Consider the following 26,385-nt stretch of genomic DNA (forward strand, 5'->3'; position numbering starts at 1 on the left):
GGATTAATACCTACTGATTGTTTCATAATATTTAATAATAACAGGAAAAGCATCTTAATGGCAAGAATCTTTCCTAAAATGTACTGGTAATGGCTATTCCTGGTTGTCAACTTCATTCAGATGCTTGCCACCACTGTGAAGAAAAATTAATGCATGGCTAGGAAACCCTAAGTCCCATTCCATTAGCCATTTGATTGCTAGAAATGATACTTTTCGTATTTTGTTTACCTAACAGTTAGTTACATTTTCCCTATGTGAGGATCTTTTTATTCTCCCTTCTTCCATGAATTAACCTTCTCTATATGTACGGGTGCAGGGGGAAGTCCTTGTGTAAATGACTTCGGGCTACTACTTCTGAGCTACTGCCCCGGCTGAATTACCTTTTCATATCGTCTCCTATTTTCTGTGATTAGGCTCGCTGCCTTTTTTCTTCAGTGTGTTGGAACCTTCCACTGCGTTATTGCTGGCTACACTAAACATGTTTTAGCGGCTGAGAATGGCAGAAATTAGAACCAAGGTCATTATGGTCTTGGGAGAGTCCTAACAGGATAAGAGCAGGTAGGAAGGCTGAATCCAAATCGGGCTTGGAGACCTGTCTCCAGAATTGTCCCAGCAGAGGTCAGGCCCAGGTCAGGGCGGGGTCAGGCCTAGGTCACAACCAACTTCCCCGCAGGCCCTAGCATCTGGGATGGGCACTAGGGCAGCGAGGATCCCCTGTGGGCATGGCGGTGCCCTACTCTGGCCCCTGCTATTACTGCTGTCCCTGAGCCCTAAGGCTGGTCCTGTCCTAAAGTCTAGCATCCCCAGTCCCTCAAAGGTTCCTGAGATAGCACCAGGAAGACCGCAGCCACAGCAAGGATGGGAACCGTCGGCCAGCCGGAACCAAGATCCTGTGACCAGACCAGGTCTGTGTGAAAGGCAGTGGGCGGGCGATGAATGGGTGGAGGCCATAAGGGCCAAGTAAGGCACCGGAAGTGGTTCGCCTTTTGCCTTCCCCTCAGAACCAGGTAGTCCCAAAGAAAATCAAAGGAGTTTAGGTTCCCACTCAGGGCCTGACTCTGCACCTTAGAGCCTTATGTGGTGCCATGGGACCAAAGAGGTGTCCAGGGCTGTCCCAGTGGTGATGGTAGAGAACATGGGATTCCTAAGAGTAGGGACAAAGAGAACCAAGCTCCCTGAAACATAAAGTGCCCATTCCTGGGAGAAAGTAAATATAACCTGCCAAGATCCGGGGCCATGACACTGAGCAACTAACATCGGCAACCCATGAGACTTCTAGTTCTTTGATCTGAAAAGTAAGTACGGAGCTCGGTTGTTGAGGGAATGAAGTCCTATGGCCTCCTTCTGTCCATCTACCCTCGCCAGGACCACTTAAAGATGGGCTGTTGTGACCACTCTTTCATTTACTCCATCCCATCTTCCCAGACTCCTGGTCTCTTGTTTCCACAGAACCATTAGCTGAACTTTTTATGTCCAAGGTGGCAGCCAGTGAAAGCAGAGACCAGAGTCGCCCGAAGTCACTTACACAAGTCACTTGTCTTTTGCCATGGTCTCCCAACTTGTGAAGTGGAGGAGGAGCCTCCTCGTGGTATTTATTCTGCCCCTCAGGGACTGTGTCTCTAATAGATTGCATTGGGGGGGGGGGTGTCTCCACAGTGTGTGGGAAGCCGAAGATGGTTGGGAAAGTGTTCGGCGGCCAGGACACGTTGGCGGGCCAGTGGCCATGGCAGGCCAGCCTGCTGTACCGGGGCTTGCACCTCTGTGGAGCTGTCCTCATCGACTCCCACTGGCTGGTTTCCACAGCCCACTGTTTTCGAAAGTGAGTTTGCTTTATCGGGAGCCCCCAGAGAGGGAATGGGTGGTAAGAAAGATGCAGGATGAGAGGAGGAAAGGTTCGAGATAATATGCTATTCTCTGGGGCAGTTTGCTTCTACTAAAGACGCATTGGTCCTTCTTTGACCCACAATCCACTCTATCTGTATTATCCCCATATGCCCTAAGAATTTCCTTCATCTGCTCAGGTTTTCATTATCTTTCATATCAATTCCTACAGAGATCTTCATACTCCCCTTCTGTGTCTGCTATCACAGATGTTTTCTAAGAGAATTGGCCATGCTTTGACCTCTACTGGTAGACCTCAGCTTATTTCACTGTCCCTTACTCTCCTGTGAGCCAGGTTCTAAGCAAAGACCACATATGACTATCAGCCAGGTGATTCCTTACCAATTTCATAAAACTGAGTCCTGAGAAAAATGTGGTTTTGCTTATGCCATTATCAGACTGTATGGATGGAAAATGTAGGCCCTTAGGCCTTGAACAAATGATATGACCAGTCAAGAGTCTACTTCCTTTGGCTCTCTGGAACCTGACTGAGGGTCCAACTTCTGATAAGATATGGAGGGAACCAGAGGGACCTGTGTTCCAGGCCAGGGAACTGAAACTTTGCTTATTGATTTTTGAGATTCTAGCTTAATTCTGTCGACACCTATTCTATTCTGTGTTGAATTCACCTGAAACACTTTAGGGAAGAGAATACAGTAGATCCCAGGTCAACATTTCTTTTTCTTTAGAAGGAACAAGCTTCAATTGGTATGATGCAAGTGAGGCATGCCAAAGTGTGTGAGGAAGGCAACAGCTAAAAGATGTTGTAGTCTGGGAGGAGGGAAGGGAATTGTAGAGGCTACCGAAAGGAGGGGCTGGGTATGTGGAGTGGGTGAAGAGTTTCCTGCTGTGGGAGCTGTGGGACTGTGGGAGCTGTGGGAACAAAGCAGCAAACATAGGCTGTTTATACAGTGCTATCCACAAATAAGGGACGCTTCTTTTTCGTGCTGTCATGTGCATTTACCAAGTCCTATATGAATGCTTATTGCCAAATTGAGAAGTAATCCATGGCAGAGGGTCAGGAAAAGATGCTAGATTTCCATCTCTGTGACCAAATAACTTAGAAAATGAACAAGAGGAAGAAGGATTCTTTTGGCTTATGGTTTCAGTCCAAAGTTAGCCTGGTTTTTTTTTGAATCTATGATAACACAGTGCATCATAGCAAGAACATATGGTGGATAGGGCCTGCTGACCTTATGGTAGCCAGGAAATAAAGATAATGAAAAGAAGGAGGCCTTCAAGACATTCTAATGACATAGCTTCTTTTCATTAGGTCTCACTTCCTAAATGTTCCACCCTTTCTTGGTAGTACCACAGGCTGATGAGTATGCCTGTAGTTATTGACCTAGAAGACATTTAAAATTAAAATTATAAAACTAGGATTACACCACAGTTTTTCCTAAGTTAAATAAAAGGTTTAATTTGATGTCACTATCAAGGATCCTTCTAGTGCTGGAATTCTTTGTTCCTCCAATTCTAAGATGTAGTGGGGAATACTCTGTCATGAGGTTTGAGCAGAATATTCATCAGCCTGCAGGAAGAAGGCTCCTATCATAGTTACTTTTCTATTGTCATAATGAAACACTATGACCAAAGAAACTTATAAAATAAAATGTTTATTGGGGCTCACAGTTTCAGAGGGATAGAGTCCATTACCATTTCAACAGGGAGCATGGCAGCTGAAGCAGTAGCTGACAGCTTACATCCTTATCCACAGACACAAAGGAGAGAGGTGGCAGGGGACAGGCAACTGGGAATGGCTTAGGCTTTTGAAACCCCAAAGCTTACCACCACCTCTGAGACACACTTCCTCCATCAAGACCACATCTCCTAATCCTCCCCGAACAGTTCCACCAAATAGGAACAAACATTCAAATATATGAACCTACGGGGGTCCATTCTTATTTAAACTACCATCTTACTTGACTGTCAGAAGTGGGGGAGACCAAGCCGATTGGAATCAGGGCACAGTGACAAGTGATACATGAGGGTTCAGTAAGACAGGGTTATCCTTCCACTCAAAGATAATGGTGATTATGGAATTCTTTATCTTTCAGCAAATCCCAGGCCCCAGAGGACTATGAGGTACTGTTGGGTAATAATCAATTGTACCAGAAAACAAAGCACACTCAGAAGATCCCTGTGAACCATATCATCAATCATCCAGACTTTGAGAAGTTTCATTCTTTTGGGAGTGACATTGCAATGCTGCAGCTGCGTTTGCCCGTAAACTTCACATCCTATGTTGTACCTGCCTGTCTCCCATCCAAAGACACACAGCTCTCCAATCACACATCCTGTTGGATAACTGGTTGGGGAATGCTTTCTGAAGACAGTAAGGGAAAGAGAAGTTGGAGAGGGAGTAAGGGTAGGGAGAGGAGGAAGATAAGAGGTGAATGAGGGGGAAGGAAAGAGTGACTCAGCTGGCAAGAGACCCAGGCTGGTTTCTGAAGTCACTGGATATTGCCCTCTGTACCTCACCTCTATGGCTTATGACATTCAAAGGCAATCCCAGGCTCCTTCTAGCTCTGCAAGTGTGGGAGTCCACAGCCACAAACTCCCCTGAAACTCAGGTTCTGAAGGTGGGGAAGCTGTTGACATTTGCCATCAAGAATCTGGGCTCTTTGAATATTAATGATCTTTTTATTCCAAGATTTTAATCAGTCATGGATCTGAGGAGACTTGATTAAACTCAAAGGTCATGTGTGGCAGCCAACCCATTCCATGTTAGTCAGGTTTCCCCGCACTAACAAAATACCAGAGGTAATCAGTTTAAAAAAAAAGGTTTATTTTAGCTCATAGTTTCACAGATCACATGATCATTTGGCCCTGTTGGTTTATACCAGCTGTGGACAGCACATGGTGGTGAGGAAATGTGTGTTAGAACAATGATGCATACCATATGGTGGTCAGGAAGCAAAAAGAGGAAGAGGAGAGGCCAATGTAATCAGACCATCTTAACAGATACACATGCACAATGACCTAACTTGCTTCCACTATGAACTACCTCTTTTTAAAATTTTTTTACTAAATATTTCTTTACTTTCATTTCAAAGGTTATTTCCCTTCCAGGTTTCCTGTCCATAAGCTCCCATTCCCTAAACTTTGCTTCCATATCCCCTCCTATGAATATTTTCCCCTTTTAAAAAGGAGTGGGACCATCTGCATTTTGGTCATCCTTCTTCTTGAGCTTCCTGTGGTCTGTAGATTGCATCTTGGGTAATTTGAGCTTTTGGCTAATATCCACTTATCAATGAGTACATACCAAGTATGTTTTTCTGTGATTGAGTAACCTCACTCAGGATGATATTTTCTAGTTCATTCCATTTGCCTATGAATTTCATGAAGTCATTGTTTTTGATTGGCTGTGTAGTACTCCATTGTGTAGATGTACCTCATTTTCTGTATCCATTCCTCTGTTGAAGGGCATCTGGGTTCTTTCCAGCTTCTGGCTATTATAAATAAGGCTGCGATGAACATAGTGGAGCACGTGTCTCTTTTATATGTTGGGGCATCTTTTGTGTATATGCCCAAGAGAGGTATAGCTGGGTCCTCACGTAGTTCAATGTCCAATTTTCTGAGGAACCTCCAGACTGATTTCCAGAGTGGTTGTACCAGTCTGCAATCCCACCAACAATTCCTCTTTCTCCACATCCTCGCCAGCATCTGCTGACACCGGAGTTTTTGATCTTAGCCATTCTGACTGGTGTGAGGTGGAATCTCAGGGTTGTTTTGATTTGCATTTCCCTGATGACTAAGGATTCGAACATTTCTTTAGGTGCTTTTTGGCCATTCAATAATCCTCAGCTGAGAATGCTTTGTTTAGCTCGGGACCCCATTTTTTAATAGGGTGATTTGGCTCTCTGGGGTCTAACTTCTTGAGTTCTTTGTATATTTTGGATATTAGCCCTCTATCAGATGTAGGATTGGTAAAGATCTTTTCCCAATCTGTTGATTGTCATTTTGTCCTAATGACAGTGTCTTTTGCTTTACAAAAGTTTTGCAGTTTCATGAGGTCCCATTTGTAGATTCTTGATCTTAGAGCAGAAGCCATTGGTGTTTTGTTCAGGAAATTTTCCCAAGTGCCCAAGTGTTCAAGACTCTTCTCGACTTTTTCTTCTATTAGTTTGAGTGTATCTGGCTTGATGTGGAGGTCCTTGATCCACTTGGACTTATGCTTTGTACATGGTGATAAAAATGGATCAATTTGCATTCTTCTACATGCTGACCTCCAGTTGAACCAGCACCATTTGTTGAAAATGCTATCTTTCTTCCATTGGATGGTTTTAGCTCCTTTGTCAAAGATCAAGTGACCATTGGTGTGTGGGTTCATTTCTGGGTCTTCAATTCTATTCCACTGATCTACCTGCCTGTCTCTGTACCAATACCATACAGTTTTTATGACTATTGCTCTGTAATACTGCTTGAAGTAAGGGATGGTGGTCCCCCCAGAAGTCCTTTTATTGTTGAGTATAGTTTTCACTATCTTGGTTTTTTTGTTATTCTAAATGAATTTCCAAATTGCTCTTTCTATCTCTATAAAGAATTGAGTTGGAATTTTGATGAGGATTTCATTGAATCTGTAGATTGCTTTTGGCAAAATGACCATCTTTACTATATTAATCCTGCCAATCCATGAGCATGGAAGATCTTACCATCTTCTGAGATCTTCCTCAATTTCTTTCTTCAGAGATTTGAAGTTCTTGTCATACAGATCTTTCACTTGCTTGGTTAAAGTCAGACCAAGATAATTTTATATTATTTGGGACTATTGTGAAGGGTGTCATTTCCTTACTTTCTTTCCCAGCCTGTTTATCTTTTGAGTAGAGGAAGGCTACTGATTTGTTTGCCTTGATTCTATACCCAGCCACTTTGCTGAAGTTGTTTATCAGATTAAATAGTTCTCTGGTGGAACTTTTGGGGTTGTTTAAGTACACTATCATATCATCTGCAAATAGTGATATTTTAACTTCTTCCCTTCCAATTTGTATCCCATTGATCTCCTTTTGTTGTCTAATTGCTCTGGCTAGGATTTTGAGTACTATATTGAATAAGTAGGGAGAGAGTTGGCAGCCTTGTCTAGTCCCTCATTTTAGTGGGATTGCTTCAAGTTTCTCTCCATTTAGTTTAATGTTAGCAACTGGTTTGCTGTTTATTGCTTTTACTATGTTTAGATATGGGCCTTGAATTCCTGATCTTTCCAGGACTTTTATCATGAAGGGGTGTTGAATTTTGTCAAATGCTTTCTCAGCATCTAATGAAATGACCATGTGGTTCTTTTTTTTTCTTTTTTTTTAATTTTTATATTTTTATTTATATGAGTACACTGTAGCTTCAGGCACACCAGAAGAGGACATGAGATCCTATTACATACAGATGGTTGTGAGCCACCATGTGGTTGCTGGGAATTGAACTCTGGACCTCTGGAAGAGCAGTCAGTGCTCTTAACTGCTGAGGCATCTCTCTAGCCCGACCATGTGGTTCTTATCTTTGAGTTTGTTTATGTAGTGGATTACATTGATGGATTTTCATATATTAAACCATTCCTGCATCTCTGGGATGAAGCCTACTTGATCATGGTGGATGATTGTTTTGATGTGTTCTTGGATTTGGTTTGCAAGAATTTTGTTGAGTATTTTTGCATCAATATTCATAAGGGAAATTGGTCTGAAGTTTTCTTTCTTTGTTGGGTCTTTGTGTAATTTTGGTATAAGAGTAATTGTGGGTTCATAGAAGGTATTCGGTAGTGCTCCATCTGTTTCAACTTTGTGGAACAGTTTGGACAGTATTGGTATGAGGTTTTCTATGAAGGTCTGATAGAATTCTGCACTGAACCCATCTGGACCTGGGCTCTTTTTGGTTGGAGACTTTTAAATAACTGCTTCTATTTCTTTAGGAGTTATGGAGTTGTTTAGATGATTTATTTGTTCCTGATTTAACTTTGGTACCTGGTATCTGTCTAGAAAATTTTCCATTTCCTCCAGATTTTCCAGTTTTGTTGAATATAGGCTTTTGTAGTAGGATCTGATGATTTTTTAAAATTTCTTCAGATTCTGTTATGTCTCCCTTTTCATTTCTGATTTTCTTAATTTGGATACACTCTCTGTGACCTCTGGTTAGTCTGGCTAAGGGTTTATATATCTTGTTGATTTTCTCAAAGAACCAGATCCTGCTTTTGTTTGGTCCTTTTTGTTTCTACTTGGTTAATTTCATCTCTGAAGTTTGATTATTTCCTGCCTTCTACTACTCCTGGGTGTATTTATTTCTTTTTGTTCTAGGCTTTTAAGGTGTGCTGTCAAACTGCTGACATATGCTCTCTCCTGTTTCTTTTTGCAGGCACTCAGAGCTATGAGTTTTCCTCTTACTACCACCTTCATTGTGTCCCATAAGTTTGGGAATGTTGTATCTTCATTTACATTAAATTCTAAGAAATTTCTAATTTCTTTCTTTATTTCTTCCTTGAACAAGTTGTCATTGAGTAGATCATTGTTCAACTTCCATGTATATGTGGGCTTTCTGTCATTATTGTTGTTATTGAAGACCAGTCTTAGTACGTGGTGATCTGATAGGATGCATGGGATTATTTCTATCTTCCTGTATTTGTTGAGGCCTGTTTTGTGACTGATTATATGGTCAATTTTGGAGAAGGTTCCATGAGGTGCTGAGAAGGTATATCCTTTTGTTTTAGGATGGAATGTTCTATAAATATCTGTTAAATTCAATTGGTTCATAACTTCTGTTAGTTTCTCTACATCTCTGTTTAACTTTTGTTTTCATGATCTGTCCAGTGATGAGAATAAGGTATTGAAATCTCCTACTATTATTGTGTGAGGTGCAATGTATGCTTTGAGCTTTAGTAAGGTTTCTTTTATGAATGTAGGTGCCCTTGCATTTGGATCATAGACATTTATGATTGAGAGCTCATCTTTGTGGATGTTTCCTTTGATGAATATGAAGTGTCCTTCCTTATCTGTTTTAATGACTCTTGGTTGAAAGTCAATTTTATTTGATATTAGAATGGCAACTCCAGCTTGTTTCTTCAGGACATTTGCTTGGAAAATTATTTTCCAGCCATTTACTCTGAGATAGTGTCTGTCTTTGTTTCTGAGGAGTGTTTCCTGCATGCAGCAAAATGCTGGGTCCTCTTTATGTATCCAGTCTGTTAGTCTACCTCTTTTTATTGGGAAATTGAGTCCGTTGATGTTGAGAGATATTAAGGAATAGTGATTGTCACTTCCTGTTATTTTCATTGTTAGAGGTGGAATTATGTTTGTTTGTCTCTCTTTTGGTTTCATTGCAAGGAAATTATATTCTTGCTTTCTATACGGTGTAGTTTCTCTCCTTGTGTTGGAGTTTTCCATCTATTATCCTTTGTAGGGCTGGTTTTGTAGGAAGATATTGTGTAAGTTTTGTTTTGTCATGGAATATCTTGGTTTCTCCATCTACGTTAATTGCAAGTTTTGCTAGATACAGTAACTTGGGCTGGCATTTGTGTTCTCTTAGGGTCTGTATGACATCTGTCCAGGATCTTCTGGCTTTCATAGTCTCTGGTGAGAAGTCTTGTGTAATTCTGATAGGTCTGCCTTTATATGTCACTTGACCTTTTCCCCTTACTGCTTTTAATATTCTTTCTTTGTTTTATGCATTTGGTGTTTTAACTATTATGTGACGGGAGGAATTTCTCTTCTGGTCCAATCTATTTGGAGTTCTGTAGGCTTCTTGTATGTTTATGGGCATCTCTTTCTTTAGGTTAGGAAAGTTTTCTTCTATAATTTTGTTGAATATATTTACTGGCCCCTTAATTTGGGAGTCTTCACTTTCTTCTATACCTATTATCCTTAGATTTGATCTTCTCATTGTGTCCTGGATTTCCTGTATGTTTTGGGCTAGAAGCTTTTTGCGTTTTTCATTATCTTTGACAGTTGTGTAAATTTTTTCTATGGTATCTTCTGCCCCTGATATTCTCTCTTCTATCTCTTGTATTCTGTTGGTCATGCTTGTGTCTATGGCTCTTTGTCTCTTCCTTTGGTTTTCTATATCCAGGGTTGTCTTCCTTTGTGCTTTCTTTATTGTTTCTATTTCCATTTTCAATTCCTTCACCTGTTTGGTTGCGTTTTCCTGTAATTCCTTCAGTGATTTTTGTGTTTCCTCTCTAAGGGCTTCTACTTGTTTACTTGTGCTTTCCTGTATTAGAACTGTTTTCCTGTTTTCTTTCAGCCTTTCCTGAGAACAGATGCTCTGCTCTCAGCTGTGGCAGTGATCCTGGAGACTATCTTCCAGCTCCTGGCGCAGGCAGGAATCAAAGGGTCCTGCCCCTAATTGCTCATGTAGGTCCTTGCACCCAGTGGGCACAGTTGGCACTATGCGATTCCCTCTTGGGGAATCCCTTGTGGGCAGAGGGTATTCTCCTCTGACTTGTCAGGAGTATCCACACTTCTGAGTTTCCAGATCTCTCCCCATGGGATTTGGGTGTATGGAGCTGTTTGGCTGGCTCAGTTCGGTCCTGGGTGCAGACCAGAAGCGCGGGTACTGGCAGCTGTCTGATCCTATACCCCTCTGTCCAGAGGCACTGTGCAATTTCCCCATGGGCCAGGAATGTGGGCTGAGCTGTGCAGAGATGGCAGTCTGTCCTGTGGGCTCAGAATGTCTGCACTCCTGGGTCTATGATTTACCTCTTAACAATAGGATATTCTATGACCAATAGTGCCACAGAGTGAGGGCAAAGCCTCAATACTTTATCCAAAGTATAATGCATGACATTACTGAATATCTTGGCAAGTATTTGGGTAAAGTGAAAAGTGACATGTAGTGTGTGACCATGAGAATGCATGATTGAGAACTATTGTGGGTCCAGAGTATTTAATCCCATTTAATCTCAGCTGGTTCTCATTCTGTTTCACAGTCTTTTTGGGTGAATTGCATAATGGTGAAATTTTTTTGGTTTTATTTGCTTGTTTGTTTCTGGTATTGAGGATTGGTCCCAGTATTTCATACATACTTTAAAAAAGGCTCTACCAGTGAGACACTAAAAACACTTGTTTTTATTATTTTATATTGAAAGTGGAGACTATGCAAAGTCATACCCAGAAGTATTTAATAAAGGATTTTGACTTGGGAAATATACTTATGGAGTAATGTAAATGAAAAAATATATGGATTTTTCACTGTTTACAGAATCATAATTTGGCCTATTTCTTCTCAAAAGACATACTTTGGGTCTTCAGGGAAGAACACAGCTTTCTAAGGAGCTTTGCTTAGCATCCGTGTCCTTTTCCAGTAAATCTATCTATCTATCTATCTATCTATCTATCTATCTATCTATCTATCCATCTATCTATCTATCAATCTCTATCTCTCTTTCTCTCTCCACTTTCTCATACACATGTACATCCTTGAAGGCAGAGCCCACATTTTGTTTTACAATACCAGTCTAGTACCTAATGAGTACTCCACTACTCTGCTGCTGTTCACCCTGGCATACTTAATTCTCTCTCTCTCTCTCTCTCTCTCTCTCTCTCTCAACTGTAGTCTCCAAAATAGTCCCCTACTTCTATTTTTGTGTGCTCCTATATGAGTCTCCTTGTGGTTATCAACATCATGTTAAAACATAATCATGGGGTTGGGGATTTAGCTCAGTGGTAGAGCGCTTGCCTAGCAAGCACAAGGCCCTGGGTTCGGTCCCCAGCTCCGAAAAAAAAATAATCATGCCATGTCTCTTTTCAGGACCCTCACCTACCTTCTCACTTGTACTCATAATCAAAAGTAAAAATCTCTGTTATGGTATAAGGCTTTATGTGATGAGAGCACCCAGGTCCATCTCTGCTTCCTCCATTACTTCCCTCATATACCCAAACCCAGCTTCCTTACTAATCCTTGAATATGTTGAAGTCATTTACATCCAGGGCACTTGCTTTACTTTTTTCTATGTAATTTTCTCTCCCCCCTAGTCTTGTCACAATATATAATTTTTTTCACAGTCTTCTATCTGAATTTTGTGAGATAAAGTAACCAGTTCAATTACCTTTCCCTGTATTATTTCTTTAACACCAATGGGCAAATTTATTTTCTTTGATTTTCCATTCTTAAAATGTTCCTTTGTATCATTTTAGCTATCATAAATATGAATGATGAATAGACTGGTGACATAATCAGTGGATGGATGAGTGAGATGGAGTCGAGTGATTGGGGGAGAGGAAGGAGGAAAGGAAGGAAGATGGGTACCTGGATGTTGTGGATAGAAATGTTAATAGGTAAGATAAAGGATGGATGGAGATACTAATGAAAGAATGGGTGGGTGGAAGGATACATTTGGTAAATGGATAGACTGATGAAGGGAATGAAAAATGAGTGGGTCTGTGGGTTAATGGGTGGATGAAGACATAGAATAAAGGTTAGAGATGGATCATAGAAAATGGATAGTACTATTCATAAAAGTGAAACTACTAGTGAAAGGTTGATGAACACCATTGGGCACATTGTGTGTTAGTGGGTTTTGCCTTTTTATATACTAGTTATGTGATCTGTTACTGTGAGAGAGGTGAAGGTGGTAAGTGAGAGTTTCTGAGAAAAAGGAGAGGAGTTCATGAGGACTAGATAGAAGATGGAAACAATCTGATGCTCAGCTGTTCTATAGTGAGCATCAGTCAGAGTAGCCTGGACTTTCCCAAATAAGCCACAGTATCCATCACTGACCTCCTCCTTTTTTTTCACAGCAAAACTGTTACCACCATTCTCACTCCAGGAGGGCGAGGTGGGCATCATTGAGAATGAGTTCTGTAATGCCTTATATGGGCAAAGACTAGGCCAAAGCAGGAACTATGTGCATGAGGAAATGCTGTGTGCAGGGGGGCTCTCCACAGGAAAGTCCATCTGCCGGGTGAGTAAGGCAGTAGTGTGTTCTCCCCATGTCTGTTTTATCTCAGTTCCTCCAAGGGTGGCTGTATTGACCTCTAGTCTCTGTGGAGACCCTTTCTGCTTCATTATCTCTATTTGTTTTTCTTGAATTCATGCCATCAATAGTCTCCTTGAGGGTAATTGTTCCTTTAGAAAATCCTACCATCAATTTTTGTTACATACTTTATACCTTTTATTGAGGCATAACATATATAGAAATATGTAATTTGTAAGTAAATGGTTTGGTAAAGTTTCTAGTACTGACTCAGCATGTTCCTGGTACCCATCTCCCTTTTTTGCTACTAAGTTTATTTTGTCTGTACATTGTCACATGTTTTCCACTATGAAATCTTAAGTTTCTCATTTTGTTGTTGGGTTGTCAGTTTCTCAGCTCTTTATATGGTATAGATGAAAGTTCACTATTGGACATGAAGGATTGTCCTGGGAAACTGTCCGAGAGAGGGAAAATGGCTAGTCTGAAGTAAAGTAGCACTACCAGGGCCCATATGTTTGGACTTCAATTCCATCCCCATCTCTGCAGGCTTCAGCCTCCTGAGATGACACAGTCTTCATTACAGACTGATATAGGGATATGGGGTTTTCCTAAAGGCATTTCATAACTCCTGGCAGTGTTCTGAACTCCTGTCTATTGCTTGGTGATATGAACTGCCTTCGCCCAGCTAGGAGATAGACATTTTTTTCAGGACTCCCAGTACATAGGTTGAGAAAATATTTCAGGCCAAGGTGACCAAAAGCAGAGGAGTTAACTGGATATGTTGTCACAGCTTGAGGTTTACAGAGCTAGAATCTATACATAGGTGTTTGCAGAACCAGCTTGCTTTCAAGTCCCTAAATTTTACTTTCTATAGTCAGGATGGCAGGCGAAGGGAGTATGGGAGGTTTCCATACGTTTATATCTTGATATATGTCCTCGTCTACCTAGTAAACTGACTTAGAAGCTTCTTTCTGTTCAACCCTAATGTCCCTCACCTAGATTTTGCCTACTGGGCTCGTGTAGTGTCCTGACATGCAATTGGTATTTCTGGCCCAAAGTATATCCCATACTAACTACTCTCTCTCCTCAGGGTGATTCTGGGGGCCCCCTCGTCTGCTACCACATCAGTGCTTGGGTCCTGGTAGGACTGGCCAGCTGGGGCCTGGACTGCCGGCCTTCTATTTACCCCAGCGTCTTCACCAGGGTCACCTACTTCACTGACTGGATCAGCCAAGTTGAGAGACTCACTCCACTTCCAGTACCTGAATCTGTGTCTCTTCACACAGAACTTCTACCCAGACCTCTGAAGGCTGCTGGCTCCCCACAACCCTGCAGCATCCTTGTGGCTGCACAAATCTGGTTCCTGCTGTTATTTATCCCCGAAGCTCCACAGTGGGCCCCAGGGTGAGCAACCAGGCCTTTAGGCGTTTTTCACTCAGGGTTTACTTTCTAGATACAGCCCCCACTCCTTAGTTTACCATCTGCATCTTTTCCTCAGCATATCTGGCCATTCATTGTTACTATCCCAAACAGCCTAGAAAAAAAAAACTACCAATAAAGCTTCATCTTTCTTCAGCTCTGATTGTACTGGCCTTGCAGGGTTCCTATATCCCTCGATGACCACACTTACCATGGAATTAGCCATTACACCTCAAAAGGAAAAAGAGAGCAACTCAAGAAAACTCTCCTTGAGGAAAAGGCAGAAAAATGGGGAGGCGCACAACAGGGATACTGGGGAGTAAGGGTGTATCCTGGGAAGAGAGTAAAGTTTAACTGGCCTTATAGATGGTCCCTGCCTTGTTTTAGAGTCAGGGATAGACATGACCTGTGATGATATGGGGAAATAGATCATTGGTCAAAACCAGACAGAAGTGGCTCTAGTGACTGGATGAAGACTAAGCATACTGTGCTCAAATCTCTACTTCTGGGTAAATATTCAGCATCACCCTCACCTACTCTTAGGGCCCAATTCTCCCCATGAGCCTGGCCTCTGATGTCTGAAGCACAGGTAACACCTGTCTCTATCCACACTTCAGTGGCTAGAACTTAATGTAATCTCTGTTTAGTTGACCATGACTACATAATCTAGGAAGATTTAAAACAACAACAACAACAAAATGGTGTTCTGAGCCCATAATTTCTGCAAGTGTACCGAGTAGAGTATGTGGCCAGCAGGAGTTAAGAAGCCTCCTAAATGCTTCCCACCCCAGCCTTTAGAAGCCTCTTTATTGAGGACAACTCCCATTTACCCCAGGTCCACAGGAACCAGACAGCACTCACGAGGTTCAGTACAAATCCTTGCTAGTCCTGGTGTTGTCTAAATTCCTGGATTCTCATTGCTAGTACAGGTGAACTTGTGTTCACTATCAGCAATCTTTTGATGTTTGTACAACAGGATTTCATCACAGAAGGATCTTGTGGACACTCAAGAAAGTATATTCCCCAAGAGATGGTCTATAAAGTGCATGTCTAGCATGAAAAAGCCCAAGTTTAATCCCCAGCACTGCATAAACAAGGCATGATGATGAACATCTGTAATTCCTGTACTTTGGAGGTAGCATTAGAAGAATCAGAAGTTCAAGACCATTTTTAGCTACTTAGTAAGTTCCAAGTGAGACTGAGTTGCATAAAAGCAAGTTTCCCAGGCCCCTACCCCCTACACACACACACACACACACACACACACACACACACACACACACACACACACACATACACACACACATGTTGTCTAGTCCATTCTTGCTAGAGGTTTATTGGCAGATCCTGCATTTGGACTCAACTCTGCATCTACAGCAGCTTGTACATCTGTATTAGTATTAGACCTTGCTGCTCTAAGATCTATGGAATTAAGAACTCAAACAATTCACCTTGAGACAAATCTGGTTATTGGGTCTTCGAGCAAAATCAATTATGACTTGCAATGCCAGTTACTAGTTTTTACTCCTTTTTTAGGGCTCTAAAGTCTGGGGAGGACTTAGTCTGACAGTGATATGCTCCATACATATTCTTCAGTCAAGGACGCTCAGGTGGCTCAATGTGATTTATGAGTTCCTTCACTGACCCTACAGTTACCATCACAGTCCCTCAGACTATTCACAATCTAGAAACCTGGGTGTCATTGGGCCTGGCATGGGTTTTTCAAATCTTAAAGCCAAACCCCAGTAATATACTTCATCCAACAAGACCACACCTCATAATCCTCCCAATCCTTTCAAAGAGTTCTGTTCCCAGGTGACTAAGCATTCTAATATATGAGTCTATGAGGGCCATTTTTTTTACTAGCCCAAATGCTACCCTTCACTGGATCCTCCCTTCACAGAGACCCTCCCCCATCCTCCTTTCCCTTCTCTTCTGAAAGGGTGCTTCCCACCCCGTATATCCCCCAACCCTAGAATGTCAAGTCTGAGCTTCATGTCTGCTACATATGTACAAGGGGTCTCATTTCAGTCCATGGATCTTCTTTGGTTGGTGGCTCAGTATCTGAGAACTCCGGCCCAGGTTAGTTTACTCTGTTGATCTTCCTGTGGGGTTCAGATTCCTGTCGTGGCCTTTAATCCTTCTCCAAACTTCCATAAAAGTCTCCGACCTCTATGTTTGGTTGTGGGTAACTGTGTCTGTTTCATCCAGTTTCTGAATAAAGTCAGAGGGCAGCTGTGCTAGGTTCCTGTCTGAAAGCATAACAGTGTTGTTAATAATGTCAAAGATTTGTCCTTGTCCCTAGGATGGGTTTCAAGTTGGGCCAGTTATTGGTTGGCCATTTCTTCAGTCTTTGCTCCATAGATTCACTGAAAAGTGGGTATTAGTCATAAAGTGTGGAATAGCCATGGTACACCCTACAGACCCAAAGAAGTTAAACAAGAAGGAAGGCCCAAGCAAGGATGCTTGAATTATACTTAGAAGGGGGAACAAAATAATCTTAGGAGGCAGAGGGAGGGAGGGAAGTGGTTGGGAGAGGGAAGGGGGAGGGAAATTAGGGACAGGTGTGGGGAGAGACAGAAGAGACACCCAGAGGGCCAGGAGAATGAATATAAATCTGCAGTTGCTAGGGTTGGGGGAAATCTTTAGGATTTCGTAGAGACTTGATATCAGGGAGGCTCCTAGGAGTCATTGGGGTGACTTTAGCCGAGATGCCTAACAGTGGGGACATGGAACCTAAAGAGGCTACCTCCTGTACTCAGGCAGGACCCCCAGTGGAGGGATAAGGACACTAGCTCACCCACAAAACTTTTGTCTCTAAACTTGCCCTGTCTAAAATAAATACAGACCCATTCTTATTCAAACTACCACAATGTTTCTACAGTTTAAACTGTGGATGTCAACCTATAAGTAGTCCAATAAAGAACATAACAAAACCCAGTTCTAGCTTAGCCTGATTTATCTATTAGTTTATACCATCTGAAGTACTCACTATTCATATTCTTGTGAAGGTAAGTTGAGATCTATTAGTACCAAATAACTACCTAGAGAGAGTATCAGTAGTAAGTATTAGAACAAGAATCAACCTCAGAGATCTCTTAAGAAGGCTTGAACATCTTCTCTTGTCACAGGATGTGCCTATAGGCCTGCTGCCCGAGCCTCATATTTCTGGTAAAGGCTTGATCTGATGTACCCTGGGAATGAGCGTTAGATATCAACTCTGGGAGATATTATAGTGCCAGCGAACCTGGGGTTAGGCTTGCTAGATACTGGGGGTATCACCAGAGAGGAAGACTAGAATGATCTACAATTAGCCCTGCCCTTCATGATAATGCAACAATTAATATTGTCAAAGTAAAGCTTGGTCATACTTTGGAGTGAAAAGAAATGAGCTGATTTCAGTGAGAGATGGTGCTGGGAATGTAACCAAATGCAGTTGAGTTGATAAATTCAAAACTTGGGTGAATACAAAGCTAAAATAGGCACAGCCATGATTTCAAAAAGTAGAGCAGAATTGTCTGCAGCAAGTGAGGTGAGTAGAGAACAGGAATGATTTCCAAACAATGTTTTACTCCTAAACAGAGGAAGCATAGGGCTTTTACTATGGGAGGCTATTTGTACTCAAATGTGGATAGGCCAACTCTTAAGCATGCTCATATTAAGCTATTGTAGACTCATTGGGGGGGGGCAGATTTAGTTCAAAGTCTCAGAAAACATAAATGATTAAAGTGGTAAACAGAAATACTTCTGAATATGTTCAGTTTGCACCATAAATTTTAGCTGAAAAGAAAAGATTATGAAGCAACATTCATATAAGCCTACTCTCAAGAATGTCTACTTGGTTTAGTCACTTATACGACATTTGTGGGATCAGGGATTGTCTTAGTCTGAGTTTTATTGCTATGAACAGAAACCATGACCAAGGCAACTCTTATAAGGATGCAATTTAATTGGGACTGGCTTACAGGTTCAGAGGTTCAGTCTATTACCATCAGGGCAGGAGCATGGCAGCATCCAGGCAGATGCGGGGCTGGAGAAGCTGAGAGTTCCACCTCTTGTACCAAAGGCAGCTAGCAGAAGACTGACTTTCAAGCAGCTAGAACAAGGGGACTAGGACTCACACCCACAGTGAACCTACTCCAACAAGGCCACAAATCCTAATAGTGCCACTCCCTAGGCCAAGCACACACAAACCATCACAGGGACAGATGACATCGGTTTCCTGAAGAATTGACTGTAAGCTTTACCTTTCTAGTCAGAGAAATGGAATTCTTGAAGTAAAGCTCAAGATAGGCCTTAGTATTATATGGGAGCAATCTAACACTGTAGCTTGAAGAAATTCATATTTGTTTTGTAAACATTAAGGCATTTAAATATGGCATAAACCATGAACCAGATAAGCAAAGTTATTTGTAGCCTAAAAAATATAGGTAATGTCCCTATGGATCAGGGTCAAAAGAATTAAGCAAACAGATCAGATAGAAAAATAAGAAAAAAAATGAACATTCATGATATTTTATACGATTTCATTGAATGTGGTTTTAAGCTTTTAACAAAAGAACTTATAAGATTTAAGCTACAAAAATAACCTAAGTAGGGCAATAGACAAAAATACTCATTACTTATTACTGGGCTTCTTGTTGGTTCACAGGGCAGATATTCTAAAAGCTGTTTACAGGCCTGCCCTTTAAGATGCTGATAATTTTAAAAAGATCATGTCTTAAGCCGGGAGAAATAAGCCTACTCTCCTCTTTAGCTGTATCCTTCTGGGTCAGAAATAAGAAGTTATGCTGTGTTATGGCCTTACAGTTTCTTCCCCTCAAAGCTGCAAAAGATATATGGGAGGAGTGGGGGTGAAAATGATCAAAGTATTACATTTTAAACACTAAAAATGATAAAAAAAACACCCTAAAAATCTCACAAACATACTTGTCCTTTGTAAGATACACAACCTAGTAAGATCTTTGCCCTCAAGAATGTGAAAGTCAATGAGGAAGAAGATGTAGACTGCTAAATATTGGCAATAAAGCTAAGAGATATGAAGCAGAGCACCTCCCCAAATCACCAGAGAGTGAAAATTCTTTTAGGGACCTATCAGACGCAATCTTCAAAAAGAGCCTCAGGAAATCAAGTCATATCCCAGAGAAGAAATGAGTGCGAGCAAAACTGACTTGTGCTTTTTCCTGAGCACAAGCCCCTTGTTACCCAAAAACCATGTCACATGGAGAAAGCACACACAGACACACAGACACACAGACACACAAACACACACACACACACAAACATAAACACAAACACTTTATCTGAGCATTTATTGGAGACAATAAGTATTGTCAATACAGGATGGAATACTCAGGTGGGATTTTCTTCTGGGAGAAAAATGGGAAAAGCATTTTCTTTTGTAAAATTGAGATGGCTTCCTGACACAGAGTCTACAACTCAGGATAGCAACTGAAGGTACCTGGCCAAAATGACAACTACAGATGAGATATTGGTGAACCTCTGGCTACTGTGGGACATGGATGGGCACTGCCTCTGACACAGTATCGTCTGTAAAGCCACACATTTCTGGAACCGTATGGGTCTGTCTGCCACTGTCTCCTATCCATTTCTTTTGGCCAATAAAAGCATCACTGGCTCCAGGCTCTCCTGTTTTGCTTGTTCTGGCATTTGTCTAAGATATATGGAGGCATCCACAGCTCCTGTTTCTGTTCTAAACTCTGCTGTGGACAGGAGAACTTGATGCACTTGGGCATTATTCATGGGTCCACTGGAAAGGTTCTGATCACAATTGAATAATGGTTTGTAAGTGAATTTATCTGTCATTTGGGGGTCCTAGAGCTTGAAAGGGCTGACTGCTTTCTGATTTAAATTTCTGTTCCCTGGACACCTAACCATTAAACTCAGATGCCTGACATTCCTGGGGAACTGATAATCCCTTCAAGGCCCTTCCAGAGAACAGTATGTTTTGTGCTTTTGTTGTATTCCCATCTGCCCCTTGAGCATCTTACGCTGGCTGGTATTCAAGATCTTGGTAGATCATGGTTGAAGACTACTGAGCTGCCCTCCCTTACCAACCTTATTGGATACAAATGCTTTTTTGGTCAATCATCTTTGTTACTTGAGAGCTCTGAACTGTTTTGCCAGAATTAAGTCTCTTACCCAATGGCACCGAACCAACCTCAGCCAACATTCTGGGCACATCTGAGTTGTATCTATTGCCCTCTGACTCTACCGGCCTGGTGTGTAAGACAGACTTTTTCACTGTAGATGTGCTTTTTACAAGCCCACCCTTATTATCAGAAGGCATCTGGGCCTCGTGTTCTTGCTTGGTCACACGAGGTAAAAGGGAAAGGACCATGCCTTGATCTGAACATAGTGCTAGTGATCTGACCCTCATTGGTTTCATTGAGATGTATGGTCAAGTGTTCTTTCAGAGAAGTTTCAAGTTTTTTCTGACATCGGCTCACCTCTGAGGTTCCTGAAGGTTTGCATGAAGGACTGTCTGAGGGGCATTGTAAGTTTATCTCACAGTCAAATTGCAGGCCATTATCTAGAGTGCCCTTAGTGTTACTCCATGTCTGCTGTTTTTGAACAGTTTCTAGGCTGTGTCCCTTTGCTTTCAACAGTTTCTTCTCTAACTGCTTTGCTGGGAAGCTTCCAGGTTGGTTCAATATTGTGTAGGTCTACAATATTGTGTAGGTCTTTCCTGCCATGTTGCTTAAAGAAAGAGATCCATGAAAGTCCATAGTTACTTTTGGATGGGCATAACTCTGGAAGTTCGCCCTGAGGATTCATCCATGACAGAGACTCACGGATCCTCTTGGGTAGGCCCCAGCATTGTAGGATAAGCCTCTTTCGAAGGTGGTGCTCAAATTTCTTCCGGAGCTCAATGGTGATAAGGCAATTTTCAAGAGAGATGGACCTTGGAACATGGATCTTGGAGGGCTGAGTGACCAATGAGGGCTTGGGAGGTGGGGGACAAAATTCTTGCTGGGAGTTTTTGACCACAGTGGGTAAACCCCATACTCTCTCCTGTTCCTTTTTCAAGATGTTATATTCCAGGCAGTGGATTGCAGATGGATCAAGAGGTTGTGCTTCATCCTGGGGGCTGTGGAAATATACCCCACAGATCTTATGTTGGGAAAGAGAAGGTGACAGCACTGGAATTGGGGATTGAAGCTGGGCCTGGGGGTTCGCTTGAGGGATAGGTTGGTACTGAGATTGGGACAGACTTTGGGAGAAGTTAGTTAGTTGACTTTTAGGCAAGGGCAGAGTTGTGTGGTGGGTAAGCACTGGGGAATCTAATAATCTGTTGCAGCATCCAGAGGTCAGGGAACTATCAGTCAACACAGTGGCAATAGACTTCATGGACTCACTGTGTAGAGAAGGGAGTCCACAGAAAAACTGGGTATGTTTATCCTCTAACTGATCTTCAGAGGTCTTGGAATAAGGCAACTTCTGGGGCATGTGATGTCTCTCTTTGCTGCTCCCCAAAGGATGGGAAACTGCCAAGTTCTGATGATCAAACTCTGAGGTTTTACCCCAAGTTTTAAGTGAATCAGTCATCCCCCCGTCTTGTGTTTCAAATAGTGCCATAGTACCAAGGCTGGAAAAGTTAAGGTTTCCAGACAAGGTGAGGTAAGTTGTGGTGTTTCCCCATAAGTAGGATTCAGGTGAATGGAGGTCAAGAAGCTCTTGGTTATCCGAATGTGCTGGCTCCAACTGGGAAGAGTTGCCTGTATCAGTCTGCTGCTGGATAAATTCTGACACTGCATGATCTGAACTACAAATGCCTTCATTTATTGGGACATCATTGAAAAGCTCCCACGGGCTGCCTACCAGAGAGAGAACAGTTGCTGGCTGGAGAAGCAGTTCTGTTTCCTGAGTGGCATGTTGTTGCGGAAGAGAAAAAGAGGCAAGTGGATGGAGAGAATCGTGGTCCAGTGGGCATTCAGCGTTCACAGGAGACTCTGGTAGTAGACAGTCATCCAGTGGTGAGGCAGAAAGTGTGTCTTCCAAGTGCACACTCTGGTGAGGTGGAATAATGGAGGAAGACTGTAGAGAAGGCTCATATGTGGGATCTGAAATTAGATCTCCTACAGTATTTTCTGGGAGAGGAAGGGACAAAGTCTCAGTCACAGAAACTGTGGAGTCCATACTGGACATAGAGGCAGTGCCATCTTGTGGGGTGGCCTGAAAAAGCAGACGGTTGATCTTAGCAGTTGCTCCATTACACACATCACAGAAGGGATCTGGACATAGTAGCTGCCGAAAGCGGGAGGAATCGTACAGCTCACCTATGGGGCTGCAGGAGATAAAAATTTCAATTCTGTTGTAAAGACCAGCATTGAAAAGGTCCTACCCGCCTAGCTGTGATGGAGATACTCAAGCTTGTATATATCCATTCATTTTATGACACCCATGGCCTCCAGCGAGGCTCTAACCTCTCTCCATGCTCTTCATTTGTGTACTTGTCTCTTTGTATACCCTTCCCCTGACAAGAGCAAGCTGTGCTGAGTCTCTGATATGCTTTGATCATAGGGAAATGAGGTCCAGGAAAAAGGAGAATAATCACCTTTGCACAACAGACAGCAGCTTCCTCTGCTCCTGTATTTTTTTCTGGGAAGTTCTGCAACCTGGGAAAGCAGAAGTATTAGTTGTAGGGAAGAAAGGTTGAAATATCAAACAGGAGTCATTTTAAAGAAAATACTTAGGCTATCAAAGTCTGAAAGTACCAACAAGAAGTAGACATGGTCAAACTGTCATTAAGATGGCTCACATGTTATATGACTTTATATAAGGTATCTTTCTCTACATTGTCCCATGAAATGATATTTAAAACACCATGTAAAGCACACAAGTCTTGGTTTCCTCAAAGGTGTATGGGCACCTATGTGTCAAACATGGGGATCATATCAGAAGGCAGGAATGCATGGCAACCAACCAACCAACCAAACACATAGTACTCCCTGGACATATCCAGTGCTCACTGTATATATGGAACCCAGTGTCCTGAGGGTGTGTGGCAGCTTCATGTCCACAGGAGTGCAGAGAACTGACTCTGGCACGTTTGTCATGCTTCCTTCCTGTGGGTCGCTCTTTGAGGACTATTTCTTGGCAGTTGACTACCTGGCAACTTTACATCCTCAGATCATAGACCTAGGACCTTATGGAAATGACAGGATGGGAAACTGGGAAGAGGAGTTCCAGCAGATAGATACCTACCTTTAAGTGACCTCCTTCCTTTGTTAGCTGTACCCTGCCACTGTGGACATAGAGAAATAAACAAGGCATTAGAATTTTTTCCTGGTGTTTATCTTCTGAAGAAACCCAAATTTTATAAACCAAGAATATTATGACATTTGTTCAGTTAATGCAATTTAGTCTGTTCTTAAATGAACTTTTGGAGGTGACCTGATGTTTTTTGCCCTTCTTTGGGAAATCAAAGAAGGATTTTGTCTGTTAAGAGCCACACGTGGGATTATCAGTTAGAAATTTGAGGTCAGCAGCAACATCTGTGTTCTTTTGGAGACACCATTGTCCAGTGTGACAAAGCTCGGGTTTCAGGTCCTTCTCAGTCTCCAAGAAGTTGGCACTGCTTTCCTCACCAGCCCAACTTGGAGGGTAGTTGGGTAAATGTACAGTCAGGGTGAGAATTAAGCCTGGATGCTCATTCAGGAGCTCATCAGGAGAAGCTATTCTCCTTTGAATATTTAAGTGAAAACTTTAGTCCTCCCTGTATTCCTCCCATGCCAGGACTCATGCCCTAGGACAGCAATGTTCTTTTCTCTCCCAAGTGTCCCATTTCAGTCAGGTCTCTGATAGACAAACTCATTCAGTACTAATTCAGTACTCATTGAGTTCTGTAGTATACCAATAAAAAGCATCTCTTGGGGGTTCATCATACATCCTCACCTTTTTGATGTCCTGACTTTTCCAAGGTGGTGGGAAGAATGGTTTCAATATCAAATACCACAGGTATAGAAGGATAGACCCCACTCCACTCAGGAAGATGTAATTGGAACCAGTATTCAAGAATGTTGATCCAAAGCCTAACCATGGTTCAATATATCTATTCAGAAAAGAGAGGATGTTCTCCATAGACTGAGTTACATGGATGCCTGAAGTATCTGAGTTCTGAGGTTGCATGGGCCTCACTGTAGGCCTAGGTCTGCATCACAGAGCAAGGGAGAGTCATAGAGGGTTTGTGAGGACAGAGAGAAGAGTGAGCCCTCAGCTCCTCCCTCCCTCTCCTCCAAGCCCTATCACTGACCTCTGCTTGAGACTGCTGCTCCATTTCCACCCCTCCCTCCTTATCTCGCTTCATGTACCTCAGGGAACTATCTTGTTACCTCTGTAACCTGGATGCCAACCCATTCCTCTTGAATTGGACTCACTCAGTTCTCCAGACTAGAACGTCCAAAACAATGCCCGGAAGTTTTGCTTTGGGCCAGATATTTAGTCTTAGCAACACAAATGTCCTTCCTCTATCACACCAGTCTCAAAGCTGTAGGTTGTGATATCAAATGACCCTTACACAGGGGTCACATATCAGATAAACTGCATGTCAGATACTTAATGTTATGATCCATAACTATAAAAATTAGAATTATGAAGTAGAAACAAAATAATCTTATGGTTGGGAGTCACCACAATATGAAGAACTATGTTAAAGGGTCACAGAAAACACCTTTTGGCCACCAGTTTTTCCACTGTCCACAGAACTATCCACTACTAACAAGATTGCCACAGTGGCCTTGTGTTGAGAACCACTGCTCAAATATAATATTTCTTCTCTACAGAATGGCTTTCCTTCTAACTCAGCTATAGAACAAAATTATTTTCCCATACACTTACTTTTGTGAATATACCATAGCAAACTTTGCTTCAGTCACCTTTTCGTGATTTTAGTCAGAGGGACAGGCTGAATCACAAAACTGACATAAATAAAACGTGTATATAAACTTACAACTTCAAACCTCCTGGGTTAGTGGGCTAATCCATTTACTTTTCTGAAGCTATCGAAGCTTTAAGTGAACCAAAATTTCACAGACAACTACACTTCTTTTCTAGTTTTTATTCTCTCACCAACTATGCTCAGAACTCTGAACATCCGTCTTCCACTAACTTTCCAGGTAGCTTTTCCTACCTGGAAATAGTGGTGTGTATACAGCTGTATATGATGCCTGTCCGTAACCCTAAGCTTTGTGCACATCAAGTGGCATTTATGTTTTGTTTAACACAAGTCTCACTTTACAGTCCAAGCTAAGCTGGATCTCATCATATAGCTCAGGCTATCCGCGACCTTGTAAGCAATTCTTTTGTTTGAGCTTTTCAAGGGCAGGAGTTACAGATATACACTACCATACAGTTTCTCAGCAGACTTTTACTTTGGTTTTGGTTGTTTAGCTGATAGGTAACCGGGACTCATGTGATGGAGGATGTCCCCAAACCCACTCTGTAGCTGAGAATGAGCTTGAACTCCTGATCCTCCTGCTACTTTTTAAATGCTGAAATCACAGGTGTGCTGTGCCACCAGACCCTCTCTTGGCAGTTTTTTAGGACAATTTCTTATCCTGCTTCTATCTTTCCAATGTTGTTCCTTTTGTTGTTGAAATATTTCAGCTCAGCATAGATTGTAATAGAAAAAGTTTATCTGTTTTTCTTTCTTTAGGTGATTCAGAAAGGATTAATTAAACGCCCCCAAACATTTCATTTTCAGGTTAATTTTGCTAGAAACAAACAACAAAGAAAGGGCATTTCTAAAGAAAGGGATTAGTTTACGATTATGAAGGTGAGAATTGTCACTAACATCCTGTTAATTTCTCAAGTGATTTAAACATGCTCACAGCCAATGCCCACCCTGATCTGCTCATCTCTGCCTTACCCTCAGTTGTCGTTCTAAGGAAGTTCTCAAGGTCTTGCTTTGTACTTAGTTTTCCCAACTAATACAGAGCCTTAGAACTTGACCAGTATATATAATTGAAAACAAAAATGTTCTAATATAGCACAAATCTAAACTTGGACCATGGACATCCATTTCCTAGGTAGGTACAAGGCAATCCTATACAATTGTTGATTTCATGATCAAAATATCACAGTGGATAAGGAGAACATGATCATGATGAAGGGTCATGTCAGGAAAGGAACAACAGCAGAGTCCACCATATACCTGAAAAGGGTGTTGTCACCTG

General features: G+C 42.0%; 2 protein-coding genes across 4 annotated transcripts; one reads left to right on the forward strand and one right to left on the reverse strand.

Annotated features, from left to right (window-relative positions):
- The first annotated feature begins 645 nt into the window (after positions 1-645).
- Prss47 (serine protease 47) lies at positions 646-14,344 on the forward strand. Of its 3 annotated transcripts, none has more exons than XM_087591635.1 (5): positions 646-905; positions 1,657-1,819; positions 3,939-4,216; positions 12,594-12,757; positions 13,860-14,344. In XM_087591635.1, exons 1-5 carry the CDS (start codon positions 689-691, stop codon positions 14,175-14,177), a joined length of 1,140 nt encoding a protein of 379 aa, XP_087447761.1. In that variant the 5' UTR covers positions 646-688; the 3' UTR covers positions 14,178-14,344. The 3 variants fall into 3 exon arrangements, 2 of the variants coding, with proteins under 2 accessions (XP_087447761.1, XP_087447762.1); XR_015641012.1 differs by having other exon boundaries at positions 665-905; positions 3,939-4,107; XM_087591636.1 differs by lacking the exon at positions 646-905 and adding an exon at positions 968-1,295.
- A 5,141-nt stretch (positions 14,345-19,485) lies between these two features.
- On the reverse strand, positions 19,486-24,323 carry Spata31d1c (SPATA31 subfamily D member 1C). The gene is given in 4 exon segments (NM_001402199.1): positions 19,486-22,496; positions 22,767-22,827; positions 23,417-23,456; positions 24,107-24,323. Coding segments are annotated over 4 exon segments (2,025 nt in total). The 5' UTR covers positions 24,293-24,323; the 3' UTR covers positions 19,486-20,758.
- Between the last annotated feature and the right edge of the window lie 2,062 nt (positions 24,324-26,385).

This window comes from Rattus norvegicus, chromosome 17 (genome assembly GCF_021556685.1).
Source record: "Rattus norvegicus strain SHRSP/BbbUtx chromosome 17, alternate assembly SHRSP_T2T, whole genome shotgun sequence".
NCBI lineage: Eukaryota > Metazoa > Chordata > Mammalia > Rodentia > Muridae > Rattus > Rattus norvegicus.